The 13134-nt window shown below is 38.3% G+C and overlaps 1 protein-coding gene across 1 annotated transcript in view; it reads right to left on the reverse strand.

Moving 5' to 3' along the window:
* Positions 1-774: 774 nt before the first annotated feature.
* The window catches only part of mef2aa (myocyte enhancer factor 2aa), a 27062-nt gene continuing 14702 nt past the window's right edge, over positions 775-13134 (reverse strand). Inside the window, exons 5-9 of the mRNA XM_016247853.1 lie at positions 8702-8889; positions 5776-5805; positions 3770-3896; positions 3416-3539; positions 775-2349 (exon numbers count right to left, since the gene is read on the reverse strand). Of these exons, the coding sequence (XP_016103339.1) occupies positions 1998-2349; positions 3416-3539; positions 3770-3896; positions 5776-5805; positions 8702-8889 (821 nt within the window). The 3' untranslated portion in view covers positions 775-1997. The remainder of the gene's footprint in view (positions 2350-3415; positions 3540-3769; positions 3897-5775; positions 5806-8701; positions 8890-13134) is intronic.

The raw sequence follows: 13134 nt of genomic DNA on the forward strand, positions 1-13134 counted from the left end.
ACAAATCTAAAGAGGAAAGCGTCCGATGGCAAACTTGAACATACAAACTTTTTTGTGCAATCCATTAGAGAGATCATGTCCAAGTCAGTTTGCATTGTCTAGTACTTCCATCTTTAGCTGCTGAATCCCCTGACACTTTGCCACCCGAGGGGCAGTGAGGTGTGATGCAAGCCGGAGGCCACTGCTACCAGACGTTTGTGCCGCACAAACAAACAGCCACATGTGAAGAGATATGCACACAGAGAGCAAAACACGATGGCGGAGAGAGCTACAGCGCCCCCTCTTGTCCAGCAATACAGAACATGGCGACTGATGCCCCCTTAAGGTGTCTCCTTTACATTAGGAAATCTGTAGATGAGCCAATTCACAAAATAACTGGAAAGGCGTTCTGTACATAGTATGCATGTGTGTATTAGGGTTACCTAAAGTTATGGTATTTACAATATATGAGGGATTTGGCTGAAATGAATTTAGTAACATGAGCTTAAGTTTTTATACAAACTTGGGGGAATGTCTGTAAAGAGAAACGTGTCTTGTACTGGATCTCAATGAATAGTGCATCTAAGCCGTGATGGGTTAAAGTAGGCAGTGTATTCAGCAGCTGCAGGCTAATCCCTCACAAAACAGTTGTAAGAAATGCATCCATATTTTTTTGTTCTTAGCATGACGAGTATAGCTTTACAAAACAAAATAAAGACAGCTGAGCTTGAATCATCCAGCTCTGTTGTTACAATTTCTTATGGACAGACATTCACCACCATTAAAGGGTAAACGACCCAAAAACGATCTTCTTGGGGAAAAAAAACACTTTGAATATTACCAATAATAGTCAGACTTGAAGAAAGTACAGTATAGTTAACAAAATAGTAAATATTAACCAGTGAATACTCTACTTAATAAGGATCTCGCCTTGTAAACTTGGCAGTAATCCACAAAAATATACTTTTTTCTTGAATCCGGTGAAGGTACAATACATACGTACTTACACCAAAAGTGATATATATTAAAGTTGCTATGTACATAACAAAAGAAAAAAAGGTTTGGCTCAAATCTTTAATTTACAAACAGAACAGCAAGTGTTCATGGCTTTAGATATCGTTTCAAGATCTGCTTTGCATGTTAATCGTTTTCCAATGTTTGTAACAACGCACACTATGACAGAACTAATATGAAACAAACATCGAGAGAGAAATGCTGAAAATTCCCAACCTACAGTACGAGAAAATTACATAGAGGCTTTGGCTTGCGTTACCATTGAGTTGTTGGAGCTGCATGAATGTACAATGGCTTGCTATCGTCTTTAAATCAACTGGGCTACCTGTTCTTTTCCCATTTGTTAAAAATGCTGTTAAAAGGGATTGAAAATTCATATTGATATTAATTTAGAGACATTTTCATTTCTTTCACTTAATGTCTTAACTGAGGTGAAATGTGATCTCATTTTAGATACAAGCCTTCCCCCGTAAAACTGATCCAAATCTATCATCAAATACCTTTAATTAAATTAATAAGTGACAAACTTCATATAAGGGCGAGTGCAGATACAGGTTGTTTAATACATGAGCCCAGCAGGCAGAAGCCTTCTGACAGAAAGCCGCCCCTAAACTTTCTTTGATTGTTTGCAAAATCAACAGCGAAAACAGCTACGAGTGTCAAACTGCACCAGTGACGACAATAATCGAAAATGTTTTCTTCATACATTGGACTCTCGCGCAATGCAATTTGCATCAAGTACCTGATAACACCTGTTTGTTTGAGTACACCATTCATTCTGACTGCTTGACTTGAGATTCTCTTTCTCTCTCTCCACTCATCTGCTTAATTTCGATATGTCAGGACATTTTCGATTTCTTTCCCCATCCCAAAAAAAGTGAAATGACGTTAAATTATAACAATAGAATAATAACAATAATGACCCTCCCTGCTGTCACTCCTCTCTCCCTTTCCCCCTGCCCAGCCCTGCATGTGACTGACTGGCTGTCAGGCCCGGGACAGCTTTATGTCACCCAGGTGTCCATGCGCATGCGCTTGACCGTGGGGCTCTCCCTCTCTCCGGCCCCGGTGGCTGGGGGTCGACCCAGGCCGAGTGGGGAGTGGAAATCGGGCCGGTGATCCTCTCGGTCGCTTCCGTCATAGGAGGAGCAGGAGGAGCTGAGGCTGTCGGCGGGCGAGCGGCCCATGTCGTGACGGCCAGAGAGAGGCTGCTGCTGCTGCTGCTGCTGCTGCTGGGGTGGGAAGCCGGACGGGGTGATGCGCTCGCGTGGAGGAGAGATGGGCTCGGATTTAATGTTGATATTATGGCTGGTGTTGATGGAGAGATTTGAGCCCTGAGGTAAGTGACCGCCACCTCTGAACAAAGAGAGGAAATTACAAAATGAAAAATGAGTGCATAAAACTATGTCTGTGGACTGCAGAAATTCCTAAACTCAGCAGCTACCATGTGATGCTAACACAGAGACCTAGATAGCCCAGTAATAATATCCCACCCTCCATCTGTTTACTCAATGGTGCTTACAGCAATAACAGCACCTGAATCATTTTAGAGGGTGGTATCTAATTAGAGCATGCCTGGCAGAATGTGACGAAAACAGTTCACTAATGTTTTGATGGCACAACCACTGCGTTTAAATAAAAGCTTTCATTCACAGGCTCTGGAAACATTACATTTTGTTTTTTTTAGTCTGTGAGTCACGCACTCTGCTATTACAGAGAAACTACACAGACAGATAGTTATATAAATGCATATCCTTCTATACCACTTTCTATCTATCTATCTATCTATCTATCTATATAAAAAAGAAAGTTAAATAATATGCATTAAGAAAAACAAACTTTTTAGGACAGATATGATTCATTAAATTCATTACATTTTATGTTCTTCTCAATACATTTTTTTGTATTTAAATCTGTATAAATATTATCATGACATAAATATTCATTATATTTTTTAATCATTAAAAATCTAAATCTAAATGACAAATGCTAAAATAAGTTTCATAAAAAGGTGAAATGTCTAATTTGTGGGCTTCCATGCTGCAAAAAATGTTTTTCTCACTGAATATCTTTAAAACAAGATACATTTACTTGAGAAGCACAGTGACTTAAACTATTAATAAGTGGCAAAACAGACAGTCCCACCCTAACCTCATTTCACTGGTTTGTCTCTAATATTACGAGATCAAAAACACTTCAGTATTAATCAAAACATGATTTTACATGATTTTATTTTTAGAGTGTAATATGGCATGGAAATCAATCCATCCTTCCATTACACTTTCTAGAGGGAAAAAAAATCTAATGAAAACATATGGCAACTAAGAATGCATTTGACCTCATGCCTGGGCACATTAGTTAGTGTTCTGCAAACCTGCGTGTGTGTGCTTTGTATGGGACTGCACACATCTATGTTACTCACACCAGCGAGCTGAGAGCTGCCTGGCCCAGTTGATGCTGTTGCCATGCCGACATTGAGCCTATAGAGAGCCCTGGAGAGCCAAAGCCTTGCAGAGAGGAGAGCTCAGCACTGCTCAGGGAGTATTCTAGAGCAAAACAACACAACAACAGAGTTTATGAGTCACTCAAACACCTCTGCACTCACACAGTCAAGCGTTTCGAATATTTTTGTTATGCACTGAGCTCGGAGCTGGATCATGTCATTAATTGTAGGGTCTTACTCTTGTTTATTGAGCCACTCAGAGAAGAATTAAATTAAATCAAACCATGAATGAATGCATACATTACAAAGCAAAGAATGGCTTTTTATATTCACCAGAGTTGTAGGCAGTGGGCATGCCTGAGTAGACCAGGCCTTGTGGTGGCAGACTCGGGGTGGTGACAGAGACCACCGGTGTGGCCAGAGGCTGGGTCGACTGGGAACTGCTTATCCTCTGGGTGTTCTGTACAAAGGGCCAAATACACAAACTTAATGAGATACAAATCCCATCATAGACATACATGCACACACTAACCAACCAACCATGTGAAGCACTGTCATCAGAATAGTGTGATTTTGGTGGAAATTATATGGAAATACCATTTTGCACCAATAAGAGGCGCTGCAGATTCATTCTAGTTAGAAATCAAATTGTTTTGCAAGTTGCTGTCAGTTAAACAGCTTTAATTCAGAAGCCCCTGGACAATGTAAGAAAATATAATATAAAATATAAGACACTACAGAATGACTATAAATAAATGTGGCACAACTATCTACAAGATCGCTGCTAATTTTTGGTAAGGCATATGCATTACATGAATATAGGGAAATCCACAAACACATTCATACACAAGAAAAAACAACTCTCTTTCTGATTATCCCCAGAGTCTCAAAATGTTCTGATCAGTAACTTTATCCTGTCTGAACAGTTTCCATGGGAAAAATTGCTCAGAGCTTGCTTATTCAAAGTGGTGGGACTCATTGGACATGTCAGTTTAAAATCAAGTTTGTCGAAGATGTTTCTACAAAAATACCTTAAGAGAAATAAAAATAAACAATTATTGACACTGAGTAAGAGCTATACAATTATGAGGAACATGTGTTAGAATTTGCTGAGAAATATTAGAGTTCATATTTAAATCTGAGCACCGTTTGAGACAGAGTTGTGGTCTCTTCTGAAACTCTGGGGAGATGTGAGATAAATTTAGTCTTTTTCTCAGGAGAAAAATCAGAGGCAGTAGACTTAAAAACATCTTAAATGTATTTTCCAATGAAAATACAAATTCATTTTCTTAAATGAAAATGTATTTTCCAAGAAGCATCCAGCATGCTGTGAAATTACAGTCACCCCAAGCCAAACGTGTGTACATGCAGTGCACACACACACACACACACACACACACACACACTCAGAGAAAAAAATATATAACATGGAGATGTATATTCAATTCAGTGCAATTTTGCTCAGTTTTACATTAGCTGGGGTAGATGAATATTCAATCTACATTGAGTTTGAGAGGAACATTATGTACAGTCTCAAAAAATATTTCAATTATTTAAAATATTATTAGAGAGGTTTTACTTTATTTTAAGAAATAAATAATAGTGTAATGCAGATTCTACAGAACAGTTGTATTAGTACTAATTTAAGCCTGGATTTGTTTCAGTATTGTAAAATGCATTCACATTAGTTTCCTCTTGCTAGTGAAAATATTCTCTGACAGCATTTGGCATTCTCCTCAACTGATGACATCATTTTGGACTCGACTCCATTTTACCGACATCATCATAAGTAAAGCAATCACAGGCCAAAAAACAAGAAACACAAGAGAATAAGAATTTGGGTAATGCTCAGATATGTTGACTGCAATAACATGTTTTATGTGGATTGTGTTTCTTAACATTCTGCTTTGATTGATCCACGCTTTTATGTTGCTTCAATATTAAAACTAATACCAGGTTTATTGGTGAGATCTTAGGGGAACATTAAATAATTACTGATGATTGCATCTTTGGGGATTTTATGGATTCATCATTCTCCTTTCTTCGAATACGCCCACAACACTCTTCCTTTAGCCCAAACACATACACATACATTTCAGGACACACTGTGGGTCTTTTAAACTTCCTTAAAAAGGCTCAGAACATGCAGTGTGAATCACACACAATGCAGACCAGACATCCGCACAACACTCGTAAGTTCATCCAGTTCATGTTGGGTTTAGTCGATTTTCATCGCAAGCAGTGGAGTCATTTCTCTAAGCTAAGTGTGGCTCTGCTCGTTAAAGAAGTGTGATTTTAAAAAGCTTATCAGCCTTCCCAAGGCATTCGGTGAAACTCACCACCAGTTCCATCTCTTCCTCCTCCGACTGCTTCCAACAGAAAAAAGCAGATGATGTTGTCAGTATAGAGCCAGGTGGCACACCTAAAGCTCAGCAGGGTCAACCCACCATTCTCACCAGGACGTGCCTTTAAACTAACTTATTCAAATTCAGAGACTGAAGCGTGAAACGAACGCTGCCTCAGGTTACTTGCAATAAAACTGGAAATTCAAATTCAGAGTCAAATTCAAATGAAAAGTCAAATTTGTTGGCACTAAATACACAATGTTTTCATTCCTCATGGCCATGTGGTTTGTCCGACACAGCAATTAGGTAAATGTAAGATGACTTCCAGTGCAAAATGCTGAACAAAGGGAGAGTAATAGTGGAGTAAGAGGAAATAATAGTGGTTTTCTTTTAAGTCCTTAGAAGGAAAATAAAATCATTGAGGGGCTTGACCTCACAGCTAGGATGTTCTTAACCTTTCACCTCAGACACTCATCTATACATGAGCTTGTTTGTCCAATAGCTCCATCAATCATTTTGCATCCATTGGCAGAGCCCTCCACTTGCCTTAATTGATTATTTACAAGAGGAGAACAATAAACACTAGGCTAAATGAGAGGTAGAAAATGTAGCTGATCACTCATGAGAATATAAGAATAAATGAACATACAGTGGTGTGAAAAAGTGTTGGCCCCCTTCCTGATTTCTTATTTTTCTGCATGTTTGTCACACTTTAATGTTTCAGATCATCAAACAAATTTAAATATTAGTCAAAGATAACACAAGTAAACACAACATGCAGTTTTTAAATGAAGGTTTTTATTATTAAGGGAAAACTAAATCCAGAACTACATGGCCCTGTGTGAAGAAGTGTTCGCCCCCCTGTTAAAACTATGGTTTATCACACCTGTTGCATGTTGTGTTCACTTGTGTTATCTTTTAATAATATTTAAATTTGTTTGATGATCTGAAACATTAAAGTGTGACAAACATGCAAAAAAATAAGAAATCAGGAAGGGGGCCAACACTTTTTCACACCACTGTATATATGAATTTTAACTTATGCAAAAATATTTATTTGTAATTTAATAATACATTTTAAATAATATGCATCTAGATTTTTTATTTTTATTATTATATATTTTATTATTTTTAAAATATAGAAATTTTCATATACAGTACTGTGCAAAAGTCTTAGGCCACTAGTATTTTCTTGAAGCATCTTGGAGACGTTGCCACAGTTCTTCTGGATTTAGTCTGTCTCAGTTTGTTCTGTTTTTTCATGTCATTCCAGACAGACTGGATGATGATGAGATCAGATCTCTTTGTGCAAACAAAAATCTCACTGCATAATTGCAATTAATAGCAAAATGAATGTTTGGAAATGTAACCTGATATTTCCTACTGACACGTTACAGCAAACCATAGAAATAACTGACTTAAAACCATTTTTTGTTGGTGAAAATACAGACTTTTGCACAGTACTGTATATATTTGAACAAATACTACTATTTTTCCAGGCAATAGTAATGTCACTCTAAATTGCAAAACTAGATTTTTTTCCCCTGTTCTCTTTCTCTATGTATATTCTAGTGTTTTATTTATTTATTTATTTTCATTTCGCAAAATAAAACCCTTTGCAATTACGCATATTAAATTAAACAAAACATAAAACTTAACAATTACATTCAATAAAGTGTGAAAATAAATTAAATCCAGGAAGTAATAACCATTAAAAGTAGAATAGATTGGTGATAACAGACAATAGAGGAAGAACAAACAATAAACTGCCAACAAGATCATATCTCTTACTTTTTAAGTGCAATGTGCTAGTCAACACTGTAATCCACAGTTCGTCTCTATGTACTGTATATTCTCATTCAGTTCTATGCAATACTTTTGGCACAAATTAGAATTTTAAGGTGTTAATTTTCATCTCTTATAATGTGCATATATCTCTTTGTTCGAAGCCAGCTGACAGTGTGGAGTTGTACTGTATCGAGGATGTTGAGCTTTCTTCTCAGTAGTGCCGGGCCAGTGCTGTCTTAATACCAGCACTCAATCAATAACAGTGGGGAGACACTACAAGGGCGACAAGATATTATCTGGCTCACACTCTGGGCTTCTGATTAAGCCTTCATCCCCACTCTGTCACACTGTGATGTGATTAATTTAATACCATTATGTTCTAATGACAGCCTGTCTGCAGGCACACTCACAGGCCCTGCCTTAGTCTGTCTGAGGCAGTTCATTCTCACACACACACACGAAAGGACACTCGCCATATACGCAAATATACACAAATGAATAATCCTCTGGGCTTCTTACTACTGATGACTTCAGATGCCACGAGCTTGGCATGTGGGATTTGTTTTGATTCATGGCGGGTAAGAAACTGTACTGCTTCCAGATGCTGGCGTGCTATTCCATACACTCGCATACATATGTATATTTACGCTGAGCTAAGAGAGCCCTGCGTAACCTCAATGCTATTTACCAAACAAGATTCTGTACACGTGCAGTGCTGCGGAAGAAACCTGAGTGGCTTCTACAGTTGAAACGAACCAATTATTGACCATATTTAAATATAATAATAATAATCTTTTTTTTCTGCTTCCCATTTTATATTTGAGTGATTAATGAGGCTGACAGCCGGGAGTAGCCTCAGGTGCTGAATGTGGCCAGAGCTCTCTGCACCTTAATTATAATCATTTGAGAGGCCCTCTAATTTCTAAATGAATAATAGAAGGAGTGAGGGTACCTGGATTTCTGACTGCTCTGAGACTATTTTAGTGTAATTTCACTGATCTGATGTAAAGACCATAATTTTGCTCAACCCGTGTGTGTGTGCGTGTGCGATGATCAACATCTTTTTCAAGCATCTTTTTGAAGCAACAATCTCATGGATGCATGCATGAAGAATCAATTCTTCCATACTCACCAGGGGTGGCATCATGCCCTTGCTGGATGGGGGGATGACGACTCTCAAGTCTGGCTTGCGGCTACCCATGCCCATGTTGCCCCCCGGTGGCGGCGGTGACTTCGCAGGCATGACTTTACCAAGCCCGTTCCCGCTGGGTGTGCCCAGAAGCCCCGGCGAGCCCCTCGGGTTAACAAAGCCGTTTCCTGCTGAGACACACATACGGGCGGAAAGCATCATGGGATTGTGCTCTAATCGACCAATCCCCAACAGCCATCAGTCGATCGGACGACATGCCATTTCCCAGCTGCAGTCGTAGCATCTCATAGCACGCAACGTTAAGTGTTCCCGACCCTCTGGGAAAGTTCTAATAAGACTCTGGTAATTATCCCGCACATTTACGAAAATAAAACATAAATTTTGAAATTGATGAGCCTTTGGTTCTGTTGGTGTACAATGGCGTCAAAGTTGTCTTTGTGTGTCCCAGGATGAGGAAAGCAATTCAGTTTAACAAATGTAGTGTGACTTGAGCTCTTTAAGAAGGAATGGCTAAAGTCATTACAACTGAGTGCAGCCATTCACTGCTATCAAAGGCAATTAAAGTACCATTTTAGAGAAGAAATCTAAAAACTTTGGTGGGGTGTCAATGGTATGTTTACATCTGCTGTACTTTGCCATTCCTACTTCGAACTACAGCTACTTTTATTGGGAACTTTCTCCTGCTATCTAATCTAGTGCAAACGGGGTACGTTTAAATGTTAGCACATGCCGTAATGACCCAAAAAAGCACAATGAGAGGAACCCAACATCGGTCTGCAGAACATCAACAACAAATACTGAAAAGTTTGTGCGCGAATGATGTCATCACACGAGAACGAACAGGCTAATCCATCAAGTTCGCACCTGACTGACCTCGCACCAGTATACTATATATATATTGCGGGTTTCTGGTTTCATGTGAACGTCAGAGCTTTACAAAGATGTCTTTCTACCATCTGCTGGCCCACATTGTTAGCAAGTTCCTTCACACAACCATCTGAAATATTCTCTAACAATCATGGGTCATTTACCCACACAATGTGTAACCTCCAAAGACAAACACAGGAATTACAATTGGCTGACGTTCAAACCCAAAAGCACAATCACCCCTAAGGTCTCTGTTTCTCTGTTTTCTCTCGTAAGTATGAAAAATGCTGAGCAACTTAACAACAGTCATCAGGCAAACAAGTGCGATGCCTTTTGTTTTTCAGAAAAGGTCCATTTCATTTCCATTTGCTTGGAACTGTGCATACAGCAAAGTGCAATATCATTTCCGTGTGTTTTTCTCAATAACAGCAGCTTGATTAAATGTTAGTCATGGGTCTTTTTCTGCCCCCCACCCAATGCTCATTTCCTGTGGGGGCTTGCGGTGGGACAGCGAGAGAGAAGGCCATCATCAGAGAGACAGAGAGCAGAGACATGCACTTACTGTGTCTCCGTTAAAACACGCCTCTGCTGAGAGCGACACGTACACATAATTCTCACAGCTCAATTTTCTATATATGCTTTTTATTTTTGGGCTATATCTAGAGAGAGAAATACTCAAAAACAGACAGGAAACAATCAAGAGAAGTGGGTTCAGGAAATGACCCAAGCGAGACCCGGACCTATAACATGTCCGTGCAAGTTCACTACTCACCAGGTCACCGAGGCAACTTACCTCAATACCAGATTGCAAGTGAATCTCAGTTGAAGCTAAATCTTCATGCAGTTGGGTGTGTTCTCTAGCGTCTAAAACTCAATGAATATCACCCATCTAACTTGGATCAACAAACAAAAGCTGTAATTAAAAACTTGAGGACTACATCAGATGTTTCATCAGTTTCAGCTGAGAATAATAAATACCTTTCACAAAACTTAGCAAGTAGAATATTAACATTATCCTATTCATTTTGCAGATGCTTTTATTTAAAGTGACACAGAAAATGAGGAATAATTCAACATAAGTAGAAGTAGAAATATATAATGCATGCATAAGGCAGAATAGAAACATATATGTTCAATGCACTTACAGATATATTTACCGTGATAAATAATTGAACTGCATAATTCGATTTTCATTATGTAATATACAAATAAAAAAAATCAAATAATTGTAACTTATAAATTCTATTATATTTACATTTGTAATATATAACACATTTACAACTATATTATCTATATTATATAATCTTAGAACTCATACATGCTGTATATAAAAAGAAACGCATATATATATATATGAATACTTTCCGTACCCACTGTATATACTTTGATGCCTATTTGATATCTAATACTTTGATGACTAAATGCAGAACAAGTAGGTGTCTTAATTTTTGGCTGGTACTGTAAATGTTTATTCAGTTGACAGGAAATATAAGATGAATATGAGCACTGAAGTGTGTGAACCTGCAGTGAGAGGGAGGAAAATATCTTGTAATTACTGTAAAAAAGCACAGCGGCAGTGCATTACTCTGATAGTGATCAAAAAAGGGAGGATGATATCATTATGTTGAAATGCTCCCGGTTTCTGAAAAAGGCGCCTGTTCTCAAAAAGGCGGAATGTGTAACTGAGGCCCTACTGAGACATAAGCTGCTCTGATTCTGAGCTGTAACCAGTGTCCCCACCCCTTCGCTCTATGTAAGTCGCACATTGAATCCTCTCATACCGAAACAGAGTGAACCCAGTGTCACAATTCCTAAATGAACAACAAATACAGAAGAGTAAAGCCTTATTACGTCTGTCTTAAACAATGCTGCTTACCCTCAAAAAATAATTCTCTCGCTCAGCTCTGAGTAATGCATGATCCTATGAGAGCATAGTTACATAACGAGCCGCTTTTACAAAACAAATCATTTGTTTATTTTCAAAGCAAGGCTGTTTTGATATAAAGCACCAGATAAGTCCTAACCATTTATAAGTCATCATTACCTTGAGCAACGTAGTGTCTTCAAAGGGGCAAAGTATGCATGAATGAGAAAAGACTAATGGATTTCAGAATCAAAGCTTCGCCTCCCTAATAGATTAAGAGGAACGGAGTCCAAATTCTAATTATAGTCTTAATTAATGAGGCTGAACAGTACCTCTTTAACGGGTACAGCCATATTGTTTTGGCTCCGGAAATCATGCACAGGAACAATGTGAGCTGGGAAAAGAGTTCCAACTGTTGATGCCAAAAAAAAAAAATCCAATTCATATTTTACTTGGAGAGCCCTTTTGTACAAAAAAATTAATATAATTTGTAATACCTCCATGAGGAATCTAAAAAAAAAAAAGACAGAGCACTGGATCAGGATGACGTGGACCTCAAGACATAGTTAAGTAACTGGCATAAAACGGTCTTTTGAGAAACATTCTTTTGACACAAAAAAGGGCTTTAAATTGCTCCTCAACAGCTTATAATTCTTTAGTATTAATGAAGGACGCTGTGCAGCATCTAGGCACATTGCATAACGGAGATACAACTCCAAACACACCAGGTCTTGAATGGCCAAAAAGCACATCTGTGCACGCTACTCAAAACTGAATTCGAGATGGCCTCAAAGATTGGCTCATCAGATTGTTAATTGGTGCTCATCAGAACACAAATGATGCATTTCTGGAACCATTATGTTTGCATCACTTCCTCTTTGTGCACGATCACGCATTGTGAACTTTGGCGTAATCTGCAAAGCTGAGAGCTTGCTCTTGTCAGCTTGAATAAGGTGGCTTTAACACATCAAGTCGTAATGCCAAATTTATTGCAATGCACTAATTGAATGTGTGGGATCTGCTCTTCTAGGGTATCAGCCACACCTCTGTGATCCCATGACAAAAGCACATCTAACTTTACAAGACTTCACATCATTTCACTTTTAATTAAATTAGGCTGCCAAACCAGCAACTTTGCTGCTTGAACATACTGAATACAAGGCAATTTAGCTCTTTAATACTTAACACTCCAGCATTATGAGAAAACACAAGGTCTGAACATGTTACGTACTCGTGGTTATCCAATTCTGAAGCACAAACCCTTACACAGAACTTAGAAGTGGTGCTGTTAAGATGGAGATGATCGAAAGATCTCTTGGATCAAAGGAGATTGAGCACAAAGCATCGAGGACTAGTTCACCTTCTGGAGTTGTGGGCTCTTCAGCCATAAGTGGTTTTGTGCTGGGCTGTCTCCATTCTGCATTTACACACACACAAATAAACATCACACAGAACTCCAGAATCAGTGCTTAAGGAACCAGGACAGATGTTAAAGTATGCTGGGACAACAGACAAAAAATGTAACAAAATTTAGAGAGAACTGAGTTGCCATATGCAGGCATACTATGTACTGTTATGACATTTTCCAATCTGATTAAACTACATTTATATTTTTTAGATGAATTAAAAATAGTTTAAATGATAATAAGAAAAATTATATCAATAATAATAAAAACAATTTATA

Source organism: Sinocyclocheilus grahami, unplaced genomic scaffold, assembly GCF_001515645.1.
Source record: "Sinocyclocheilus grahami isolate Dianchi unplaced genomic scaffold, SAMN03320097.WGS_v1.1 scaffold856.1, whole genome shotgun sequence".
Classification (NCBI taxonomy): Eukaryota; Metazoa; Chordata; class Actinopteri; order Cypriniformes; family Cyprinidae; genus Sinocyclocheilus; species Sinocyclocheilus grahami.